This window comes from Symphalangus syndactylus, chromosome 24, assembly GCF_028878055.3.
Source record: "Symphalangus syndactylus isolate Jambi chromosome 24, NHGRI_mSymSyn1-v2.1_pri, whole genome shotgun sequence".
Taxonomy (NCBI): Eukaryota; Metazoa; Chordata; class Mammalia; order Primates; family Hylobatidae; genus Symphalangus; species Symphalangus syndactylus.
The window spans coordinates 28,795,768-28,820,757 of NC_072446.2; the positions used below are offsets into that span (position 1 = coordinate 28,795,768).

Consider the following 24,990-nt stretch of genomic DNA (forward strand, 5'->3'; position numbering starts at 1 on the left):
TTTGGGAGGCTGAGGCGGGTGAATAACCTGAGGTCAGGAGTTCAAGACCAGCCTGGCCAACACGGTGAAACCCGTCTCTACTAAAAATACAAAAAATTAGCCAGGCGTGATGGCGGGCGCCTGTAATCCCAGCTACTCAGGAGCCTGAGGCAGGAGAATCACTTGAACCTGGGAGGCAGAGGTTGCAGTGGGCCAAGATCACACCACTGCACTCCAGCCTGGCAACAGAGCGAGACTCTGTCTCACAAAAACCAAAAACAAAACAAAAAACAAATATGTACAGTTAAAAGACTTAAGTCACAACATACATCCATGAACAATTTTAGATGGCAGCATTCCCCAAAGCCATCCACCCCTCGCAAGCAGTGCACAATAGCCTCCTCCTGATGACTTAGGCTGCCAATTGTGACCACCAGTGACTGCAGCTTCACATCACAGTATATCCCTGAGTCAAGTGGCTGTGGGTTTTTGGCTCTTGCATCTGCTGTGTATAGTTCTGTCTCAGGTGCCATTTGCTAACTCTGTTCTCTGTGTAGCTGCTTTTGGCAGCTCCTCATCTCTCTTCTAATCCACCACTCATGGTCCTAGAGAACAGACCACAAGTTAAGACTGTCACCTACAGAATCCCAAGGGCCAAAACTGGGCAGAGGACAACTCCATCCTTCTTACAAAAGGGCTTCTCTATAAGAAGCATTTCCGTTAGACTCTGAGCAGTGAGATACGCTGCTTCAAGAATTTCTCATGGAGCCAGAAGCCTTTGAAATTTGCCCTTACGATCCTCACCACCGAATTCCACTCAGCAGATTCCAGTACCACCTGGCATCATGCAGGATCAAGAACCCCAAGAAAGCCAAAAAGATGGCCACCTGCAAATACAACGCCTGCCACGTGGTCCCCATCAAAAAGCTGGAGGAACATGAGGCTGTTTGTGTCAACAGGAGCGCTATGGAGGAAGAGGACACCAAGAACCCTCTGAAAGTTAGTCTTCCCAGTTCAGAGCAGAACGATGACACCCAGCAGGTCTCACCCTGCCTTCCCAGCCCCGATATCTGGAACGTCGATGGTGCTAATTGTCAGCATGTGTTTGTCCTTAAGACTTTTTTTCCTCAAAAGCTTGTTTGTGAAAATGACACAAAAAAGTCAGCAAGAGAGACCAGTCCCCAGAAGATCCTCAGACCAGGACAGTAAACTGCCAGCTGAGGAAGGAGCACACGCCTCGTAAATGCATGGAAGAACAAGCAATGCATCAGAATAAAAGACATGCAAAGTAAACTACCCTGGGCTACCTCTTTTTTTAACCTGGCAGACTGATAAATATCAAAAGGCTTAAAATACTCTGCTGGCAAAGGTAGGGCAAAATGAGCACTTTCATGACATTGGTGAGAATGTCAGTTGGTACAACCTCCACAGAGGGCAATTTGACAATAGCTATAAACATTATCAATGCACACAGGATTTGATTGAGCAATTCCACTTCCAGGCTTCATTCTGTAAATATAATCACACATGTGGAAAATGAGCTAAGTACTAGCTTATTTATTGCAGCATTATTTGCAGCAGCAAAAAAGTTAGAAATGAGCCAGGTGTGCTGAATCACAGCTGTAGCCTATTACTCTGGGGGCTGAGGCAAGAGGATCGCTTGAGTTCAGCCTGGGCAACATAGTGAGATCCTGTCTTAAGCAACAAAAAAAGTCAAAAATGACCTAAATATCCATTAAAGGGGCCTGATTAAAAATAAGTTATACTGCAGCCATACAACAAAATATTATGCCGCCTTGAAAAAAAGTGAGGAAGCTCTTTCTGTGCTGATATGGAAAGGCTGAGACACACCGTTGAGCTCAGAGGTCAGCAAACTTTTTCTGTAAAAGGCCAGATGGTAAATATTTTAGCCTTTGCCAGCCACGCAGTCTGTGTTGCAACTACTCGGCCCTCCCACTGCAACACAAGAGTAGCCACATATAATATGTAAACAAATGAACAGAGGTTCCAATAAAATGACTTACAGCCACAGGTGGCAGGCTGGACTTGACTGGTGGGCCACGGTTTGCCAACCTCCAGTTTAACTGATAAAAACCAAGTCCAGGCCAGGCCCGGTGGCTCAAGCCTGTAATCCCAGCACTTTGAGAGGGGGAGGCGGGCCAATCACCTGAGGTGTGGAGTTCGAGGCCAGCCTGGCCAACATGGCAAAACCCCATCTGTACTAAAAATACAAAACTTAGCCGGGCGTGTGGCGGGCACCTGTAATCCCAGCTACTCAGGAGGCTGAGGCAGGAGAATAGCTTGAACCCAGGAGGCGAAGGCTGCAGTTAGCCGAGATCACGCCATTGCAATCCGAGCGAGACTTCGTCTCCAAAAAAAAAAAAGGAAAAAAAGAAAAAACAAGTCCAGAACAGTCTATACAGTATGCCACCATTTGGGGAGAGTTGCGGGAGAAGACATGAATATGTATGTACTTGTTTTTGCATAAAATTTCTCTTTAAGGATACTCTAGAACGGAGATCTGCCCACAAAGCCTAAAATGTTTTTTCAACCTGTTGCCTAATAGAAAAATTTGCTTGCCTCTTCACTAGAAACTAATACTGTCCGCCTCCAGGGAAGACAAGAGAGAGCCCTTCTTTACTATTTACTCTTTAGAATCTTTTACATGGGAATATATATCAATATGTTATCTGGTCAAAAATTAAACTATTTTTTTTTAAACAGCAGGTAGAAGACTTGTGTTTTGAAAGTTTTTCAGGAGGAAATCTTAACTGTTAAGTTTTTTTTGTTTTTTTGTTTGTTGAGACAGTGTCCTCACTCTGTCGCCCAGGCTGGTGTGCAGTGGCGCAATCATAGCTCACTGTAGCCTCAACCTCTTAGGCTCAAGCAATCCTCTCGTCGAAGCCTACCAGCTAGCTGGGACCACAGGCGTGCACCACCATAACTGGCTAGTTCTATTTTTTGGTAGAGATGGGGTCTCACTATGTTGCCTAGGCTCACTGCTTTTTTTTAAGTAATCGTAACTGCCACCCAGCTGGCCCCTTCAACTGCTTACACGAAGTATTAAACAAAGACTTCTTGGGGGAAAAAAAAGTTCTGGATGACAGTGATTAATGAAGTGCATGAACTAGAGAACTGACATACAAGAAATAGGGGGAAAAAGTGATGTGGAGAATATATGTCTATAAACCATAGGCCAATAGGACCAGGAAAACTTACTCTTCCTGAAACTCTCAGAATTGGGCCAAAAGGGAGTGAGCCTGGTGGAAGCACTACCCACAGGGGCTCTGTCAAGACACAGCAAGATAGAGCTGATGTCTGTCACTATGTAGTGGCAGCCTGGAGCATTCTGTTGAGCCTTCTGAAGGTATCCTCCAAGCTCCCAAAGGGCAGCTGGCCAACAGGCAGTGGGAAAGGCAGCCCCACCAACCCTGGGCAACAGGCAAGCTTTGCAGGTTCATGTTAAGGGTTCCTGGCAAAGAGGGTGCCCTGGAAAAGCTGTGTCTTGGGGCAGAGGGTGCTCTGGCTGGCAGAGGAAGAAGAGAGAGGAACTATATTCAGGTCAGGTGCCTTGCTGAAATAATTCCATTAAGTCCAGGCCACAACACTGAGGGGCAATTATTTTTATTTCCAATATAGAGATATGAAAAGTGAGTTTCAGAAAAGCTAAATAACGGCCAGGTGTGGTGGCTCACACCTGTAATTCCAGCACTTGAGGAGGCCAAGGTGGGCAGATCATCTAAGGTCAGGAGTTTGAGGCCAGCCTGGCCAACATGGCGAAACCCAGTCTCTACTAAAAATGCAAAAAAATTAGGGGGCGTGGTGGTGCGTGCCTGTAATCCCTGCTACTCGGGAGGCTGAGGCAAGAGAATCACTTGAACCCAGGAGGAGGAGGTTGTAGTGAGCCAAGATCGCACCACTGTACCCCAGCCTGGGCAATAGAGCAGAACTCCGTCTCAAAAAAAAAAAAAAAAAAAAAAAAACCTAAATAATGTGCCTTGGTTCACAAAGTTAGTGCATGGCAAGTGGCCTAATTGAATCCATCCCCAGCAATTCCACTCCTAGGTATGTATAAACCAGATGTGCACGAGAGTTCACCAAAACCTGAGGATGAGGTGTGCATAACAGCTCTATTTTTTTTTTTAATTTATAAGTAAACTTTAATTTCGAAAATGCAAACTTGGAGAGGGCAGACAGATCACACACAAGGCTACCACTTCACACTTGGAGGGTGGCACAGCAGCCGGGCAAAGGTGCTCCTCACTTCTCAGACGGTATGGCAGCCAGGGAGAGGTGCTTCTTACTTCCCAGACTGTGGGGTGGCTGAGCAGAGGTGCTAACAGCACTACGTGTAATAGCCAGTCTGGAAGCAATCCACACGTCCTTTGAGATAATGGGTAAATTGTGGAAGTCACACAATGAAAAATATTGTAAATTTCAAAATTGAGAAGAGTAGACTTTAAATGGTCTCACCACAAAAAAATAAGTATGCAAGGTAATATGTTAATTAGCTTGGTTTAATCATTCTACTATGTATGTATAAACGCATCAAAACATCACATCGTACCCCATAAACATATACAATTATTTGTCAATTAAAAATAAAATTGGCCAGGTGTGGTGGCTCATGCCTCTAATTCATCCCAGCCCCACTTTGGGAGGCCGAGGCAGGAGGATCACTTGAGCCCATGAGTTCAAGACCAGCCTGGGCAATAGTGAGACCCTGTCTCTATAAAAACATTAAAAAAAATTAGCCGAGCATGGTGGTGCACCTGCAGTCTCAGTTATTCGGGATGCCTGATGTGTGGGAGGATCACTTGAGCCCAGGATTTCAAGGCTGCAGTGAGCCGAAATCACATCACTACACTTCAGCCTAGGTGACAGAGTAAGACTATGTATAAGATAAAATAAAATATAAAAAATATATATAAAATAAAATAGAAAATAAAACAAAACGGTCATGAGAATGAACAAATGATAACTACCCATATCTACTTGGATGAATCTCACATAATGTGAAATTCTGTTGACATAATATTTAATGAAAATAAAAAGGCAAAGCAAAGCTGGTGTTTGATGTCAGGATGGCGGTTACCCTTCGTGGGTGGAGAGGGGGTTTCCAGTGCTGCTCTTGTTCTGTTGTTTGATCTGGGTGCTGGTTATGCGAGTCTGTTCACTTTGTGAAAACATATCCACAGCCACGTGGGATTCATGTACTCTTCTGTATGAATATTGCACTCCGATGGAAAGATTTTAACTGAACCTCTATCTAATGCTTATGGTTTTTTTCTATGGCACCATACTCCTACCCTGGCTGACAGGTATTGTCAACGGCCTCTGCCATCACATGGGTTGCAGCAGGGAGGCACCTGCGGCAGGGAGGCGCGCGGGAGCTGCACACTCCATGGATCTGGTGCTCCCCCAGGGCCGCTGCAGCTGCCCAAATCTCAGCTGCCGACCCAGGCCTCCGGCTCCACAGAGCAGGCAGGAACTCTGCCCTACTGCAGCTGCCCAAACTGCAGCTGTGGATCCAAGCCTTCCCCTGCTCTTAGGGGGGCTGGGAGCAGGGAAGATCTGCCTGTCTGGGTGCAGCTGCAGCCACCTGACTGGCGGCTGCAGACCTGGGCCTCCTGCTCCACAAAGTAGGCAGGTGCTGGGGACAAGCAGGATCCCCACCCCTTCCAAGTTGGCGGGGTGGGAGCTCCCTGGGTGCAGCTGTAGTGGCCCTTCCAGGTGCAGGACCTGGGCATCTCTGCAGCCTGCATTCTCAGGCGGGGAATGCTCCCCATCCCTGCAGGCTCAGGGGTGTCTGCTCCTGCTGCCTGGACTCTCTCCTCTCCCGGCGCCTGCTCCATCTGGGAGCAGGGTTGGGGCCGCACCCCAGGGGCCATGAATGGCAGCGGGAGTCAGATTCCTGGGCAGAAGGGGGCGGGTCCCCAGTAAGGCCCCTCCTTCAGGCCAGGGAGGCCTAAAGGCTGGGAGCCAGCTGCCAGTCCCGAGGACCGGAGTGGGGACTTGTGGTGCCCCCTCCCTGCTGCCCATGGCCACCCACGGAGCAATCAGCATGCACTTCACCCCCTCTGAGATCTATAAAAGTCCTGGGCTCAGCCAGAGCAGGTGAGAGGACAGAGAAAGGGATGACCAGCTGCAGAGAGAAGCTACTGTCTATGCTGATAACTGGAGATAACGGGACAAACAGTAGCAGAGAGGAGCAACCTCCTCCAGGGACTCCTCTCTGCTGAGAGTTAACACTGCAGACCATCTGCCTACAGATAGAAGTTACTCACTGAGGGTCTCCTGTGAACTGTTGTAACACTCAATAAAGCTTCTCTTCATCATGTTCACCTTCCACCTGTCTGCATACCTCCTGGACACAGGACAAGAACTCGGGTAAAGGTGCCATCAGCCACAGATGTTTCTGGCCAGAAAAGTGACAACCCAAAGATCCCTTAACAGTATGTCACAGAGGATGGCATGGAATGGGGCATACTAAAATGCCAGACTTGCTGTCCAGGATTGGGCTCAAGTCCTGACTCAACCACTATCTACCATCTTCCCTCCCAGCACTCACCTGAAACGTGGGTACTAATTTCTCCTTTGCAGGGTATATTGTGTGTAACAAAGAAATGAAAAACTAACATCTAAAAACATACTAAGTAATAACATACTAAGAGCCCATGTTATCTGAGCACCAAGTATGTGCCATGTTCTTCCCAATCCCTTCAACAAGTCTGAAGTTGAAGGATTCTCCCTATTTTACAGCCAAGGAGCCAAGGCTCAGTGCATTAAAGAGACACACAGCTCCCAAGAGCTAAGCTGAGTTTACACCCAAGTCTGTCTGATCCAAAGTAAGAGCTCTACCCAGGACTGCAGGAGGACCTGGGAGAGTCTGCCAGATGCTATGAGCCACATCTCTCCCCAGTGCCTTCAGCTCTGGGGAACAAGACACAGGTATGGTCACAGTGGCTTTGAACTCCAGAATCCTTCACCCCATTCATTTCCCGCAAAGTTCCTGGAACCCTAGGTCTCCTGTTTCTCCCCAACCCTGTTGAGCCCATGGCTCAGTGTTGATTTTCCTCAGTGATACACCAAGGTCTGCTGAGAAAGTGGCTAATTAAGACTCCCAAACTACTCCTGGCCTATCAAAACAGGTTTGCGGCCTGCTCCTGCCCCAGTCCCTGCCTTGCTCTGAGAAGCAGGACACTTTATCATTTATCCTGGACCACACAAGTACTCACATATCCCAGTTCCTCATGCCAGCATCTGTATCAGTCAAGTTCTGCTGTGTAACAAACCATCCTCAATCTTAGGGCTTAAAGCAATACTGATTTATTATTCTCATGACTCTGTGATCAGACGGGCAGTTCCTCCAGTCTGGGCCAGATCAGGTGAGGCTAGATGGTTTAGGGTGGCCTTACTCACATGTCTGGAGTCTCAACCAGAACAACTAGAATTCTCACCTCCTTCAGCAGATTCTCCCAGAGTCCCCCAGAGGCAAAGCCAACCACATGACCCACTCATGGGAATAGCTACAGGGAGCAGTGATCCCTTGGGAGCCATTGCTGGGAACAATCTACCACAGCCTCTATATCTGTGAGCCTCTCACCTCCAGGCCATGCTGGCCACCAAATGCCAGACAATCATCTGGATCTTGCCAGAACATTCACCCTCTGCCATTTTTTTTTTCCAAGATAGTTTTGCTCTTGTTGCCCAGGCTAGAGTAAGTTCAATAGCGTGATCTCAGCTCACCACAACCTCCGCCTCCTGGGTTCAAGCAATTCTTCTGCCTCAGCCTCCCAAGTAGCTGGGATTACAGGCATGCGCCACCATGCCTGGCTAATTTTGTATTTTTAGTAGAGACGGGGTTTTTCCATGTTGGTCAGGCTAGTCTCAAACTCCCGACCTCAGGTGATCCGCCTGCCTCGGCCTCCCAAAGTGCTGGGATTACAGGCGTGAGCCACCGCGCCCGGCCTCCCTCTGCCATCTTAACTAAGCCTCATCTTTCCCTCCTGCCTGTCCCTCTCCCAGGCTGACCGCAGCGCCTCCACTCCTTACTACCATCCTGAACTCAGGCCCTCTGCCCCTCAGCGCTATCTGGCTAACTCCCTCTTGCTTGCCACACTAGCCTGGGAAACATCAGGCCTGGATCAATCCTCATGACCAAGTTCCCCAAACTCATGATCAAACAGCAGCTGGGCCCCCAGCACCTCCTGAGTGGCAACCAATCTGCCTTCCCATGTGGACTCTCCCTGTCCCCATGATGGCCAGGAGCTGTGTCAAATCTGACTCCTCCCCACTTTCTCTGAGCAGATGACTGGCCTCATGGTACCCCCTGCTTTACTTCAAAGTTTGTGTTCCCTCTGGCACATTTTATATCGATTGGTTGGTTTATATCTGTCTGCTTTTTAGAATTTAAGCTCCATGGGCGGGCGCAGTGGCTCACACCTGTAATTCCAGGACTTTCGAAGGCTGAGGCACGCGGATCACGAGGTCAGGAGATCGAGACCATCCTGGCTAACACGGTGAAACCTTGTCTCTACTAAATATACAAAAAAAAAAATTAGCCGGGCATGGTGGTGGGTGCCTGTAGTCCCAGATACTCAGGAGGCTGAGGCAGGAGAATGGTGTGAACCCAGGAAGCAGAGCTTGCAGTGAGCCAAGATGGCACCACTGCACTCCAGCCTGGGCAACAGAGCAAGACTCCGTCTCAAAAAAAAAAAAAAAAAAAAAAAAAAAATGAAGAATTTAAGTTCCATGAGAATAAGGTAGTTTTTTTGGTTTTTGTCTTTTGAGACAGGGTCTTGCTTTGTCACTCAGGCTGGAGTAGAGAGGCACAACCACAGCTCAAGAGATCCTCCCACCTCAGCTTCCTGAGTAGCTGGGACTACAGGCATGAGCCATCATGCTACGTTTTTAACATTTTTTGTAGAGATGGGGTTTCACCATGTTGCCCAGGCTGGTCTCAAACTCCTGGGCTCAAGTGATCCTCCCACCTCAGCCTCCTAAAGTACTAAATTACAGGCATGAGCCACCACACCCGGTCTGGTTTCTATCCTTTACTGCTGTACCTTCAGCACTACAACTATGCCAGACATGTGGGGGTAGGGTTGGAGGGTCCCTCAATAAGTGTGGTTTTGTTTTTGTTTTTGAGACAGTGTCTCCCTCTGGTTCCCCGGGCTGGAGTGCAGTGGCATGATCTCGGCTCACTGCAGCCTCCAACTCCTGCGCTCAGGTGATTCTCCCACCTCAGCCTTTCGAGGAGCTGGGACTAAAGGCACATGCCACCATGCCCAGCTAATTTTTTGTATTTTTTTTTTAGTAGACAGAGGGTTTCATGATGCAGCCCAAGCTGATCTCAAACTCCTGGACTCAAGCAATTTGGCCTCCTCGGCCTCCCAAAGTGTTGGGATTATAGGCATGAGCCACCATACCCGGCCTAGTAAGTATTTATTTAATGCATGAACCAAAGAACAAGCCCACAGCACACAGAGCTCAGTGAGGATGGTATGTTAAGCTTGCTGTTACCTGCAACCACTCTGTTCTTTACAGTCTCCTCCCTCCAGGACAGGAAACGGACTCAGGGCAGTCCCTGGGAATGAGCAAGACCTCAGGCAAGACAGGGCATGGGGTACAAGCCCCTGGAGCCTCACAGGCGTCAGCTCAGAGTGTAGCCAGTCAATGCCCTGCATGTGAATCACCCACTGGTGGTTTGTTAAAAATCCCTTTTTGCAGGCTCCATCCCAGGTACCTGACTCAGAGGGCCCAGGAATTTTCATCATTAACCTGCAGCGCACTGCATTTGAGTTTGACAAAGTTGTTCCACCGAGTCTTGGTGTGAGCTGTAGGAGACAAGGTAACGCAGTCTCCATCCTCACTGTGGGGCATAGGTCATCCACCTTGGGTGACCAAGGCCTGTAGGGAGCGGCCAGTGACAGAGCCTGGGGAAGAAGTTGGGGAGGGGACAGGCTCCAGGCTGACAAATCACAAAAGCTCAGGGCATGAGTTAGGTGTGGTTCATCTATGGAACCTGCAGGAGCATGCGGCCCAGCCACATGGGCTGCAGGGTGCCAGGTGGGAAGCACAGAGCCCCCGCTCCTCCTCGGCTTTAGATCAAGAAGTGGGACACTGCCAGGACCAAGCATGGCATGCCTGCATGTGAATGGACAGGAGTAGGGGGACCGTAGGTGGGAGATCAGCAGGGAGAAAGGGGTGTGTCTGAGGCCAGACACATCTGAACTCTGGCGCCCTAATTAACTCAGTCTCCATCCCTCTAGAGTTGGCCGCATCTCTTGCCCCAGGTGAGGACCTGCCCCAAGTCCGCTCAACCTCTGCCCACGGGATGGCCATGTGCCTGTCCCATGAAGTCTGCTGCTGAAAACATCACTTCCTCATTTAGACATTCTCAGACTTGGCATCTTCCCCTCTTCAATCCCCAGTGACTCTTCCCAACCACCTGCCAAGCACTGTGCTCTGTAGCCACAACACTAGGGATTTAGGGCCACAAGGGCAGAGGCTCTGGCCCATCCTGGCCTCCTGCGCAGCCTTGCCCAATGGGGCTAGAGGGTTCTGCCCAGCTGCCTTCACCCCCTTCCTTGCTTACTAGTCTGACCTGGGGGCCAGGCTCAGCTTGAGGCAGGGGCTTGTTAGTGGGCAGGTGAGCCACCCAAGGCAAGGAAGGGCCAGACAAGGCCCTACTGCACCAACCCATCGTCCTCCTCCACCCCCAGTCTCTGCCCACCCCTGCCCAACCCCATGGCTAATAGTACTCAGAGCTTTGCAGAGATGCCCACTGGGTGCAGAGATGAGAGAAATTGCTCTCAGCTCACTGTGCCCCTCTGTGGAAACAGGGTCAAGGGCTCAGGCCTGGGCTGTGCCGATAAGGCTGGCCTCTGAGGATGAGCATTCAGGTCCCTATATCCCAGAAGAGGCCCCTAGGTCACCAGGGAACCATGAGCAGGGCCCAGTAGAGAGGCAGAGTCCAGACCAGCACAAAGACAGAGGCAATTTTATTCTTCCAAAAAAAAATGCACCAAGACAGGGTGAGCACAGGAGCACCCCTGGCCACGTCCCCCATCCTAAGCAGGGTCTGAGATGAGGCCAGGCCTGACCTGGGCTTGGGAGAAGCTGACTGAGCTCCCTGTGGCCTTGGGGAGGGAACCAGGCAGACCTGGGAGTGGAACTTTGTTGTTAGCACCAGGAGCTGCCCACAGCTGGGCTCGGCGACAGGGCAGAGCATGGCCCTGTTGCCTCCACCTGAGAGTCTGGGGAGGGGCTGGTGGCAGAAGGCTCCCTGCAGGAGGTCACCTGAATGACTCTCAGATTCATAGACCCCCTCCGCCCCCACAACCCCTGTAAACATGAGAATGGGCTCGTGACACCCCAGCACCTCAGGACAAGATGAGGGTCCGAGATGTGTGGCTGGGCTTCAGGCGGCCCAGGAGCTGCCGGGCTTTCTCCTGCATGAAGAGCTGGTCCCTGGTCCCCCCGCAGGCCACCGTCTTCCAGGCACTGGACATCTGGGAGGAGGCAAGAGGGTTGCCATCCAGGCAGGGACTATGTGTTCCCAACAGACCCTGGTGATCCTGGCCAGGGAAGGGTGGAGTTATAAGCCTCCCTCCCCTAGAAGCCAGAGCCTTCTTATTTTCTCTCCACATTCCCTGTGACCCTGGACAAGTCAATTCCTGGCTGTGGGCTTCCTCAACTGTAAGTAGGAAGCTGGACAAGGAGACATGGCCATGCACTGCCCGCCCCCGCATGCAGCACCAGCCTCGAGGAGAAGCCACAGCCAGGAGGCGGGTGAGAAGGAGCAGTGAGATGGGTCAGCAGCCTGAAGCCAGCCCCTGCCTGAGGACAGACATGTACTCAGCAAACCAAATACAGGGATAATGACTTAGTTACAAGTGAAACCCAGGCCACAAAAGAGAGAATGGCAGAATGGGGGTATCTCTACAGAATGTAGGGCCAGGGAAGGCTTCCCCCTAAGGAAGCAGCATTGAGACTGAGATCAGAAGAGTAAGTTAAGCAAATGCAGCCACGGGAAGTAGCAGGAAGAGCACCCAGGCAGAGGAACAGCCTATGCAAAGGCCCTGAGCTAAGAAGGCGGGCACTGCAGGACCCCCAGGGATGGCCAGCACTCAGCCCTGAGCTAAGAAGGCGGACACTACAGGACCCCCAGGGATGGCCACAGCACTCACGGGGGCAGGTGTCGTGAAGTGGCTTCGGGGCTTCTGGGCCACTGCTGCCTTCTCAGGCTTGGCCTGCAAGAAGCCCTGGTTGAGCAGGCTGTTGTCTTCTTTGACACCTGACAGGGTGAGGCTGGAAGAGTTTGAAGGGGCAGTTGTCGGCTGAAACCAAAACCAAGTCAAGGAGTCACCATTTTGCCAGAAGCTGTGAGAGGGAAAAAGAAAACCCGCAATCCCACCCCAGCACCACCACCTGGCTGCTGAGACCTGAAAGAGGATACATACTTTTCCAAGCCTCAGTTTCTGCTTTCAGATGGGGAGTTTACATGAGCTTAATCTTACTTTATACTTAAAAGATTAATTAAAGGGCCAGGAGTGGTGGCTCACGCCTGTAATCCCAGCACTTTGGGAGGCCGAGACAGGCGGATCACGAGGTCAAGAGATCGAGACCATCCTGGCCAACAGGGTGAAACCCCGTCTCTACTAAAAATACAAAAATTAGCTGGGTGTGGTGGTGGGCACCTGTAGTCCCAGCTACTTGGGAGGCTGAGGGAGAAGAATGGCGTGAACCTGGGAGGAGGTGGAGCTTGCGGTGAGCCGAGATCGCACCACTGCACTCCAGCCTGGGAGACAGAGCGAGACTCCATCTCAAAAAAAGAAAAAAAATTAAGCGAAGAACTTAATCTTGTTCTAAAGAACTTTCTTACTTAAAAAAAAAAAAAATCAAGTAATCAAGTAAAGAAACATTTGTGTGCATTTCAGAGCCTGATTCAGTGATGTGTCTGGAGGCACAGTCAGGTACTTGGGGGCACACCAGCCCTGGGATGGGTGCCGTGCAGCTCCCAGGCCATAATAACATAATCAATAAATGTGGAGTATTACTGAGCATTATCGAGTAATAACATACTCAATAATGCTGCCTTTGTCACATAAAGCCTCAGGAGGAGCCAAGGCTGTTCCTAGTTTTCCTGGGACCAGAAACATCCACAAGCATCATAAAGACGCAGCTTTAACCCCAAGCACAGCAGAGTTGTACAAAGCCCCTCCCACGCCTTTCCAGCCCTCCTGACTTAGGCTTGGCACCCCTTTTATAGGCTTTTAACTGGGGCTCAGGGAACCTGAAAGATCCCAGAGAGCAGTGATGGTGTCAGAACTCAAACCCAGGCCCACCTGACGCAATCTGTGCTCTTCACTCCCTGCAGTGACGTTTTTTTCTTTGCAGTAACCTGGCTGCAGGTCCCCAGCCTGTCAGGGACCCCTAGCCAGGACAAGGCTCTGCAAGGACCATGAGGGCAGCAGTCTACTTGGAAGATCAGGCAACCCTTAACCTTTGTTCATGACGCCGCCATGCCTTTCACCGCCTCCCCGCTCTGAGCCAGGGCAAGCCAACTCACTCCATTGTGAGCAGAGAGGGATCAGCAGCACACCCTGGCTTCTGGGGACCCAGGCTCTGCACAGGCAACAACCCCCTTTCTGAGGTCGACCTGACTGTAGTACCCGGCATAGCAAGTGCACTGGCCTGGGGGCCGTATAGCACCCATCCTAGGACTGATGTGCCCAAGTGCCTGGCTATACCTTAAGACACATTACCAGGCTGGGCACGGTGACTCACGCCTGTAATCCCAGCACTCTGGGAGGCCGAGGCAGGCCGATCACCTGAGGTCGGGAGTTCGAGACCAGCCTGAGCAACATGGAGAAACCCTGTCTCTACTAAAAATACAAAATTAGCTGGGCGTGGTGATGCATGCCTGTAATCCCAGCTACTTGGGAGGCTGAGGGAGGAGAACCACTTGAACTTGGGAGGCGGAGGTTGCGGTGAGCCGAGATGGCACCATTGCACTCCAGCCTGGGCAACAAGAGCGAAACTCCGATTAAAAAAAAAAAAAAGAAAAAAAAAGACACATCACTGACCCTCTCTGGGAGGATGCTGGAGACCCAGACGCATGGTTTTCAAACATGTCCTAGGTGCGCAACTCTGCCAAACAAAACCTTCTGTGAGAGACAAGCAGAGCTGCTGACTGAAGCCATGAGTGGGTGCCCAGACGCACCCTCCCTGATAGCCCCTCCCTGCAGAGCCCAGAGTTCCAGAAGCCCAGTTGGAGAGTCACTACACTAACTCTACCTTGAGGGTCCTCTCCAAAACTCAACAGTTCCAAGGGGCAGAAGCCTTCCAAGGAGAACTCATCCTCCTGGGGGCAGCTCTGGAGTGGGATGGGGGTGGCTGAAGCCTTACCAAGGACAGAGACTTGGGCAGTGTGGACATCATCAGCTTCACATCCTCATCCACAATGTCAAGAGCCAGAGACTTCCGGACTTTCTTGATGGGGCTCCGCCGCAGCTGGGGGTTTGCAGATAGAAGGGGGTTAGGGTGAGTGTCTGGATTCCCCATGGTCAGCGCCTGGATGGGTCATGGCCATGGATGGTCACAAAACCATGCCCTGTTGCAGTGCAGACTTGGAGCAAGGCCCAGCTAGTGGGAATCTGCTGTCAAAAGAATGGGGGGTGCTGGGAAAGTTAGGCCTCATGGCCCCATTAGACTCTCTACCCAAGGTAGACCCTGTCCTGCCAGGTGCTGCAACAGTGAACAGGAACACAGCATGAACCTCCACCACAAAGTGACCTGTTCTCACCCTAAATGGACCAGACACAGCCCCTCAAACAGGCCCAGCAGAGAATCATCCCAGTAACACCTAAAATACCACCCACAGGCCAGTAATATGGGAACACAAACCCCTCAGGACAAGCCCCTCTGCAATGCCTAATACAAGCAAGGAATGCCCCATTCCTAACCATGCACCTCACAGAAGCAGGTCCAGGGTCTGCTCCGATACCAGGAAGCAGCTCTGAGAGTCACACCCCCACTCCACCCAATAGTGCACTCAGCAGGGGCTGCCACAGCTCACAACCATCCCCACCACCAAGGAGAGGCCAGGGAGGACCCTGGAGGCCAGAGGCCAAGTTCTCTCCACCTGCACATGGGATGCCAGCTCGGGCAAGTCCCACCCAGGCTGACTGCCCACCTCCCCTCCTTACCTAACACCCTGCACATCCCACCGTTCCCAGCTCTCCCTTGAGGAGAGCAGTCTGGGAAAAAGGAGCACAAGGAGACTCGAAGGGATAGCGCACTGTCATGAAAGCTAACAACACAGTGGGAGAGAGGCTGGCATAGAATGGAGGCTTGGGACAGTCCCTTCCCTGCTCCCCTGCCCAGGAGTCCCTGCAGACTCCACCTCACCTGAACCCATCCCCCCACCCCCAGCTCATACAGCCTGACACTCAGCCCAGCGCTGCCTGGCCTGACTGGCTCATCCTGACCGCCTCACCTCTATCCAAAGGATTCCCTTGGAACCTCCCTTTCTGTGGCCCTTGGTACCCTGTAAATTCAGTCATGGTGTGTCTGTCTAGCATCTGTCTCTGCCCCCTGAACACTAAGGGGAGATCCAGTCTGGGTCGTAATCGCTGCTCCATCCACCACATCCAGCCCAGCCCCACTTGAGCAGGGTCAGAACACAATGCTGGAGAAGTAAGTGAATCCTTCAAAGCGGAGCAGGGGAGGGTCCCAGAGACACTGTCCTTATCTTGTCAGTTTCCTCGACAACCACCGTGAGAAAGGGGGCAAAGGGGACATGCTGCGCCCCCATTCTCCCCAGAGCCTCACTTTCTACAACCTGTCCCCAGATGCCTCCCCCATGCCACGGCTCCAATTCCCCCTGCCCAGGCTCTTCCACCCCCAGCCTACTCACCCCAGGCTTCCTCTTCTGCTTCTCAGGCCTGACGTCGTCCTCGATGATGAGTTCGATGCCAGCCTCAGAGCGCAGCACCTCCTTTAAGTCCTCCTCCAGATGCGGGGTCTGCGGCTGTGGGTAGGCATGGGGCAGCCCACGTAAGGCACCATACTCGGGCTGTAAGTGTGTGGGACTGTGGGACCAACCCAGCTGCAACTGGGCTGTCCTGGGTAAGGCAGGAAGAAGCCCTGATGCCAGGATGCAGATCTCACACACACCATTCACAACCACTAACTGCTGCCTTGGACAAGCAGCTGATGACCTTGATTCCCGGGGGCCTGCCATGGCTGGGAGCAGCCCAGAGATGCACAGTAACCCTCACAGAGCCCTGTGCAATAATTGTCATCTTAAGCAAGTAGAAACAGAGGCTCAGAGATCAAGAGCCTGGCACACAGTCACACAGCTGCTGAATTAGGACCCCGACAGCTCAAAAGCCCAGGCTCACTCAACCCTTTGTTCCACACTAATGGGGGCTCTCAAACCCATTTCCCTTTCTCAGTCCCGGGGGTTCCAAGGACCTCTCCAGCTTCAGGCAACAGAGAACAGGGGAGGGAGAGTGCTACTAAGAGCAAAAGGTGCGAAGCACAACCACTCCTCATAAGTCATCCGAAAAGCCCCCGCAAACTTTTAATTACAGCTGCCAAGGTCATGAGATTTGCCCTCACACCTGTTTGGAGAGCATGCAGACATTTTAGTACAGAGGAGCCAAATCTCCACTGCAACAGGAAAGGAGCACTAACTAGTGCCTCACCTCGGCTCATGTAGCCTGGTCCGTGGAAAGTCTGCTTGACTTAGAATCAGTTCCATGGCAGGCCCAGGGGAGCCTCAGCCCCCAGCCACCTTGGGCTTCATAGGAGGCTCCACGCAGTGGAGAGAAACAGCAGGGGGACCCACTGCAGACCTTGTTCACAGTCCAGTGCCTCCACAACCATGCCTTTCTCTCACCCTCCACTGATTTCTAAAACACCTGTGTGTTTCAGAAAGCCCAAGGTGCCAACTCCTTTTTTCATAGAGAAAACACAACCATCCCATCAACTGGGAAGAGTAGGGGAGAAAGGCAGCCTGCACACTGCAGGAAAGACGTTCCCGAGGGGCTTTCCGGTGCTCTGTAGAGAACTGGGAGTTGGTCAGAAGATAGGCCAGAGCAGCAATTTGCCACTTCTCTGAACTAGGCCCAGCGCTTATCTTTGCCTGAAAGTGTTTAAGTTATTTGTATTTCACATCAGTCTCCCCCATCCTGAGGCTGAGTGTCACGGGATACCACCACGTCTCCAGCACCAGCCAGCGCCTGCTTGCACACTCAGGTGCTCAGGAGCAGTCCAAGGAAGTGACAAGGAGCAGCCTCGGCTTCCCCATTTATACTATCAGGATCTCTGCATCTTATCAGGAGGAAGAATCAAATGAGACCTCAGAGGGAAGGGTCCTGTGGACTGAACATGGTTGGATGAACCGAAGGGATCCCACTGTGCAGAGATCCGTGGCAGCGACCACACCACGTACCAGGGGCTTCAGGGGTCCGTACTTCTCCAGGGCGTTCTTGAACGGGGTTGGCGTGTGGGGAGTGTTGTCCATGGAGTACTTCTGATCTGGGGTTACAAACCTGCCAGGGGCCAGAACGGGGGAACCAGTGACAGGATAGGGGCTGACGCCAGGCACTCTGCTGCCCTGGCTCCACCTTCCCCCAGTGTGACCTTTGGCCCCAGTACAGGTTCTCTTCCCATCCCTCTCCCCACCCTGCAGGTCAAAGTCAGGGGCTCGGGGGAAACAGAAGGGAGAGGGGAGTCTAAGAGGGGCCAGGAGCCCCAGACGGGTGGCAGATAGCCGAGAATGCTGTTCAGTCATGGTCCAGACTTGGGACTTTCCAGATAACAAGGCAGTCCATGGCCAGACTTCAGGAACAGTGAAAGGGGCACGGAGCAAGTTGGGAACCCAGGAAGATCCCATCCTGCCCAGCTCTCCCTGGACAGCCTGTGTGAGAAGGATGGTGGCAGCACAATGGGGAAAGGAGGGGTGAGAGGTGAGGCCAGCATCTTCCCAGGTATCCTGAGAGTTCACCGAGGTGATGGACACGTGGAGGGAACCCTTCAGCAGAGCAGACAAAAACCCAGGATGGTTTGGTCCAGAAACAGAACTGTAAGATGCTTCTATCAGATGTAGACCCACCATGGTTGATTTCCGCCTGCCCTGGAGCAGGGGGGCAGAAAAGGCACCTCACGCCCCAGAGCGCCAGGGCTGGTGGTACGGGGCTGGGCCAGGCTGGCTGTGGGCAAGTGTCAGCTCTGAAGGAAGCTACCAGGTTCCAAAAACATGAGCCCTTGTGTGCTGGTATGTGACCTTAGTCACCTGGAGATGCCACCATGGCTGACTCTCATGGCATAACCAGGGCACTTAGAGGATGAGAGAAACATCCCAGGTAGCCAGGGACTTGGGTGATGAGGCCAACTCCTAGAAACAGCAGCCTGGGGCCTGGCTGCCTCCACTTCCTGCAGCTGGCCAGCCACTCCACGGGGAGATAAAAAACTAGAACAAGTGCAGACCATTCTTTTCTTCCTTCCTCAGGACCTAGAGATTAGTCAGGGATCCACAGTCTCTTCCCAAACCCTTGTTATCCCCCATCTGGGACACACAGAGATCCCCCTCTGTAAGGAAGAGTGAAGACAGATAAGCACAAGTTAAATGTACACATCTTACAGTTCAAACCACAACTCACAGGGGTGAATCTGAGCCACTCAAGCATCTCCATGGGACATGGAGTTTCTGAGGAACATGAGGAAATTCCAGAACCTCTCTAATTCGTGGCATCAACAAGGACTAAGAGCATACATGTGGCCAAAGGCGGTGGTTCACACCTGTAATCCTAACGCTCTGGGATTAGTGTTAGGCTGACAGGAGAGGATCACTTGAGGCCAGGAGTTAAAGAACAGCCTGGGTAACACAGACTCCACCTCTACTAAAAATTAAAAAATCAGCCAGCCATGGTGGTGCTTGTAGTCCCAACTACTCCGGAGGCTATGGTAGGAGGACCACTCAAGCCCGGAATTCGAGGCTACAGTGAGCCATGATTGCACCACTGCACTCCAACCTGGGTGACTAAGAAAGACCTTGTCTCGGAAAAAAGAAAAAAAAGAGTGTATATACACACATTAGAAAACTCAGGGAGAGGCCGGGCCTGGTGGCTCACCCCTATAATGCCAGCACTTTAGGAGGCTGAGGCGGAAGGACTGCTTGAGTACCAGAGTTCAAGACTAGCCTGGGCAACACAGTGAGACCCTGTCTCTCAAAAACACAAAAAAATTAGCTAGGCATGGTGGTGTACACCTGTGGTCTCAGCTAGTTAGAAGGCTGAGGTGGGAGGATCGCTTGAGCCTGGGAGGTAGAAGCTGCAGCGGGCCATGATCACACCACTGTATTCAACCTTGGGGACAGAGTAAGACTGTCTCAAAAAGAAAACTCAGGGAGGCAGGGAGGCTGACTTGAAAAGAGAATTCAAAAGATTGCTTGGAGATAAAAAATGCAGCTCTGTAAATCAGAGAACTCAGCAGGTTGGAAACCACAGACAACCAAACTAGTGAATCAGAAAACAATCCCATCATGTTCTCCGCAGATTAAGGAAATGGCTTAAGATGGCGAAGAGGTGTATGAAGACGAAAAAGACACAGAGACTAATCCAGCCTATATATGAAGGAATTCCTAAGGTAGGAGAAGGGGCAGACAGGGAAAGAAAAACTAAAGAAATAAACACTTCCTCAGCTCAAGGTTTGAATCTTTAGTCTCATAATGAAAGCCAGGGGGGAGAAAAATAGAGAAATAACACACCACCATACAGCCTGTCAAATTTGAGGGATAACTAAAGAGACTCTCTACAAAGCAATAACAGCTGGATTACAGCTCACGCCTATAATCCCAGCACTTTGGGAGGCCAAGGCAGGCAATTTGAGTCAGGAGTTCGAGACCAGCCTGGCCAATATGGCAAAACCCCATCTCTACAAAAAAATAGAAAAATTAGCAAAAAATATAAAAATCAGAATTCATCGCCAGCAGGCCCACACTACATGGTTAAAGGATGGCCTTCAGAAGGAACCAGATGGAAATATGGATCTAAAGAAGAATGAAGAGCACTGGAGATGCTTCTTCCTATAGAAAAAAGGAGTTGGAAGGAGGCAGCAAATGAGGCCACATGGATGAGAAAGAAAGGGAGAGAGAGAAGTATCAATGACTTTTGTAGTGACAGCATGTGTTTAAGGGCTTAGATGCGAAGTCCAAGATCCTGGTTTGAACGGACAATCATTTCTCACGAAACCTATCTAAGTTACGCTTTAGATCACCTCTTTAAACCGATTTTTTCCGATTTTTTTTTTTTTTTAAACAAACTAGAAAGAGAATCACACTTTGTCACCTAGGCTGGAGTGCAGTAGCCAATCATAGCTCACTGCAGCTTCAAACTCCTGGACTCAAGCAATCCTCCCACTTCAGCCTCCCGAGTAGCTGGGACTACAATCACACACCGCCATGCCCAGCTAATTAAAAAAAATTTTTTTGGCTGGGAGCAGTGGCTCACGCATGTAATCCCAGCACTTTGGGAAGCTGAGGCAGGTGGATCACAAGGTCAGGAGTTTGAGACCAGCCTGACCAACACGGTGAAACCCCGTTTCTACTAAAAATACAAAAATTAGCTGGTTGTGGTGGCGCGTGCCTGTAATCCCAGCTACTCAGGAGGCTGAGGCAGGAGAACTGCTTGAACCCGGGAGGCGGGGGTTGCAGTGAGCTGAGTTGCACCACTGCACTCCATCCTGGGTGACAAAGCAAGACTCCATCTCAAAAAGAACAACAACAACAAGGTGGAGCCCAAAACTATATTGATAAAAATGATAAATCGTGGTGGCCAGAAAGGACAGGGCTTTCTTAAAACAGTCTTCAGTGTTATTCCAAGGGTGCCCCCTCCCCACTGTTCCACCAGTGGTCCTGAGGCCTATGGTCTGGTGTTGCTGAGGGAGAGGATGGCGAATGTGGGGGGCACTGCAGCACTCACGCAGCATGTTTCTGGTGCAGGGGTGTCTTGTCCCGGTGCAGTGGTGTGGTGACCACCACCTTCTGGCTGCACACTGGGGTGGATGTCAGCGAGGGGCTCTCCAGCTCCAACGTGTCCTGTTTGTTCCAGAAGTTCAGAAACTGCCAAAGAAGAGAGAGGGAATGAGACAAAATGATGACCTGCATGTGTATCCCTGAGACCTCAGGGGGTCATGGGGAGAGATCCTTGAGCCCCTCCCCCAAAATGTCTGCTCTGATACTGAGGTCCCCTCTTGACCCATCAGACACCAGAGAACAAGGACTGGGACAGATCGATGCCAGAAGCCCACCAAGCAGGTTCACAGAGGCCTCTGGGCTTCCGTCGCCCTAATCCTAGCTTTTGCCATCTCTACTCAAGTGCTGACGACGCAGTTAAGGCACAGGAAGCCAACTGTGGGAGAGTGGCTCCTTCTCAGAAGAAATAAAACTAGCTCTGAACTGACCTGTGAAGGCAAAAGGCATGTGACAGTTGTAGTGATGCTGGTGGCAGTGGGGTTATCATTTAGAGGGCACCTTCTCTTGCCAGTGCTAAGCACTTCACACAAATAATTTCACTTAGTTACCACAAATCCTGAGACATAGGCACTATTACTATCCCCCTTTTACAGATAAGAAAACCAACACTTAGAGAGGTTTTGAGTCTTGCACTGAGCGCTAGAAGTGAGTTTCAAATCTAGATCTAAGCTAACATCCATCCTTTGAAGCTCCCTCTCTTCCCTCCCTTCCCTGAAGGTGCTATAACAGAGAGCCATCTGCAACCCTCAGGGTCACCACCCTAAATGGGGTCTCTGAAGTAGGGTGGCCACCACGCTCCATCATCCTGAGCTTCCCAAATAGTAGCTCAGGGACCCGCTGCCTTCCTTCTCCAGCCAGCAGCCCTCACTTGCAAAATGTTACAGGCTGACCTGTGTCTCCCTCAAATTTACATCCTGAAGTCCCAACTCTCAGCACCTCAGAATGGGACTGCATTAATACTTGGAGATAGGGCCTTTAAAGTGGTTAGTTAGGCCAGGCGCGGTGGCTCACGCCTGTAATCCCTGCACTCTGGGAGGCTGAGGCAGGTGGATCACCTGAAGCCAGGCATTTGAGACCAGCCTGGCCAACATGGTGAAACCCCGTCTCTACTAAAAATACAAAAATTAGCCAGGCATGGTGGTGGGCGCCTGTAATCCCAGCTACTCGAGAGGCTGAAGCAGAATTGCTTGAACCCAGGAGGCGTACGTTGCAGTGAGCCGAGATTGCGCTACTGCACTCTGGACAACAGAGCGAGACTCCATCTCAAAAAATAAATAAATAAATAAAGTGGTAAGTTACAGCCTGGCCAACATGGTGAAACCCCATGGTGGCGGGCACCTGTAATCCCAGCTACTCAGGAGGCTGAGGTGGGAGAATTCTTTGAACCTGGGAGGTGGAGGCTGCAGTGAGCTGAGATCACACCAGTGCACTCCAGCCTGAGCAACACAGCAAGACTACATTTCAAAAAAATAAAATAAAAAATAAAGTGGTAAGTTGAAATAAAGTCATTAGAGGCTGGGCGCGGTGGCTCACGCCTGTAATCCCAGCCCTTTGGGAGGCTGAGGCAGGTGGATCACTTGAGGTCAGGAGTTCGAGACCAGTCTGGCCAACCTGGTGAAACCCTGTCTGTACTAAAAATACAAAAAAATTAGCCGGGCATGGTGGCTCATGCCTATAATCTCAGCTACTCAGGAGCCTGAGGCAGGAAATTGCTTGCACCTGGAAGGCGGAGATTGCAGTGAGCTGTGATCGTGCCACTGCACTCCAGCCTCCAGCCTGGGAAACAGAGCAAGACTCCGTCTCAAAAAATAAAAATAAAAAAATAAAGTCATTAGTGTGGGCCCTAATCCAGTAACTGGTGTCCTTATAACATTATAAAATAAGAGGTTTTACAAGAAAAAATAATAGATTAGGATACAGGTGACCACGTGAAGACACAGGAGCAGCCAGCATCTATAAGCCAAGGAGAGAGGCCTCAGAAGAAAACAACGCTGCTAAATTTCTTGTCGAATCCACTGAGTCTGTTGTACTCTGTTAAGCAGCTGGAGCAAACCGACACAGGGTCTCTCTCAAAATGCCACTAGCCATCCTGACCCGTGATGAGAGGGTCGCCTCCTGCACCAGGCCACCTCAGGGCCTCGCTCTCTCCCACAGCCTCACAGGAAGAACAGACCTAATGACAGCCAAAGCCCCTAAGTTATACCTAGGCCCACCAAGGCCCTGCACCACCCCCCACCACTCCACATCCACTCTGCCCTTCCTTTTCTGTGCCTTTGGTCAAGGTGCTCAAGGAGACCCATCCCAGACACCTCTCTGCAGGAAGGCCAGGTGCCCCCCACGACCTCTATCTCAGAGAGACCCTGGCACCCATCCCGGTTCCCGAGGCTCTGTGTGTTACTAACAGAGCACCCAGGGGCAACACCCAGAACGGTGCGTTCTCAGTGACTTCGCAATTGCTATCACATGGCACTTCCCACACTCTATTCTGGTTAATTCATTACAAGCCCATCCCCAGCACTGGCTATCCCAGGTCTTTCCAGGACCGGGCAGGGCCAGCCAGTGCTGGGGACAACCCATCATCTTCATCTTTGCTCCCCAGTGCTGGCAAGTCAGCTATGAAATAGGTTCCACACATGGACTGAACAAACACGACAGTTCTTTCTCTCCTTCATTACCCAGTTACCAGCATCCTCCTCCTCCTCCTGGCAGTCTTCCTGGACTTGCCCAGACTAGATACACATATGCAGCACCATAAACCTTCTCTTTCATCCTGATTATCACATTTTCTGGGTCTTTTTTAGTTAACTGGTCTTCCTACCAGAGCATAAGCTGCATGAGGGCAGAGCCAGGTCTGGTTTTGCTCACCCTTGCCCCAGCACTGAACACTAGGTGTCTGTACCGACCCAATAAGCAGCCAGAGGGGGGTCCACGCACCTGGGAGGGCGAGAAGGGCAGGGTCTTAACAGGTGTGCTCTTGGGCGTGAGGCTGTTACAGGAATCCAGGAAGGACAGACTGGTGCTATTCTCAGTGACAGGGGACAGAGCCACACGCCTCTTCCTCTGCCGCTTGAGCACCGAGGGTGGCGTGCCAATGCCAGAGCCCCCGACTTCAGTGCTGGGGGAAATGGGGATCAGCTCGCCCCGGCTGCTGCGGCTCAGGTCTGAGATGGTGTGGCCATCCAGGCGGTACTCGGTCACACTGGGCACCGGGGTAGCAGGCTGGCGGGGTGGCAGGACCTGCTGCTGATGTGACGCTTGCAGCTGCACTAGGCTGTTGTTGATACTGTCCTCTGCAGATGGTTCCTCAGGGAGGTCAAATTTACTCAGGTCACACCAAGCATCGGGGTCCTGTCCAGGGAGGAAGGTTAGGAATTGCAATTACTATGCTCTTAATACAAGAGGACTCATTCATTAAGGGAAATATGTAAGTGTCAAGTATGATCCCACAGCCCAGGACCAATCATTAATATTTCATGCATTTCCTCAAAGTTTTCTATGACTATACATCTATATTTTCATAGATTCTTTTTTTCTTTAAAGAGACAGGGTTTCACTCTGTTGCCTACGCTGGAGTACAGTAGCACAATCACAGCTCACTGCAGGCTTGAACTCCTGGGTTCAAGTGATCCTCCCGCCTCAGCCTCCCGAGTAGCTGGGACTACAGACATGTACCACCATTCTCGGGTAATTTTTTATTTATTTATTTATTTATTTATTTTGAGACGGAGACTTGCTCTGTCGCCCAGGCTGTAGTGCAGTGGTGCAATCTCGGCTCACTGCAACCTCCGCCTTCCAGGTACAAGCCAATTCTCCTGCCTCAGTCTCCTGAGTAGCTGGGACTACAGGCGCGTGCCACCATGCCCATATTGGCCAGGCTGGTCTCGAACTCCTGGCCTTGGGTGATCTGACCGCCTTGGCCTCCCAAAGTGCTGGGATGACAGGTGTAAACCACTGCACCCGGC

At 51.3% G+C, this 24,990-nt stretch overlaps 2 protein-coding genes across 6 annotated transcripts in view; one reads left to right on the forward strand and one right to left on the reverse strand.

Moving 5' to 3' along the window:
* Nucleotides 1–429: 429 nt before the first annotated feature.
* GTSF1L (gametocyte specific factor 1 like) lies at nucleotides 430–1,275 on the forward strand. The gene is made up of 2 exons (XM_055266430.2): nucleotides 430–1,020; nucleotides 1,096–1,275. Exons 1-2 carry the CDS (start codon nucleotides 742–744, stop codon nucleotides 1,186–1,188), a joined length of 372 nt encoding a protein of 123 aa, XP_055122405.1. The 5' UTR covers nucleotides 430–741; the 3' UTR covers nucleotides 1,189–1,275.
* Nucleotides 1,276–10,967: 9,692 nt separating this feature from the next.
* The window catches only part of MYBL2 (MYB proto-oncogene like 2), a 50,078-nt gene continuing 36,055 nt past the window's right edge, over nucleotides 10,968–24,990 (reverse strand). For 2 of the 5 annotated variants that reach the window (XM_055266361.2, XM_055266362.2), the window contains 7 exons: nucleotides 23,963–24,376; nucleotides 20,976–21,115; nucleotides 17,447–17,546; nucleotides 15,905–16,018; nucleotides 14,395–14,499; nucleotides 12,174–12,323; nucleotides 10,968–11,495 (listed from right to left, as the gene is read on the reverse strand). In XM_055266361.2, coding sequence (XP_055122336.2) covers nucleotides 11,367–11,495; nucleotides 12,174–12,323; nucleotides 14,395–14,499; nucleotides 15,905–16,018; nucleotides 17,447–17,546; nucleotides 20,976–21,115; nucleotides 23,963–24,376 — 1,152 coding nt within the window. In that variant the 3' untranslated portion in view covers nucleotides 10,968–11,366. Of the gene's footprint in view, nucleotides 11,562–12,173; nucleotides 12,324–14,394; nucleotides 14,500–15,904; nucleotides 16,064–17,446; nucleotides 17,547–20,975; nucleotides 21,116–23,962; nucleotides 24,377–24,990 lie in introns of all 5 variants that reach the window. The other 3 variants (XM_063634195.1, XM_063634196.1, XM_063634197.1) reach the window with 3 other exon arrangements.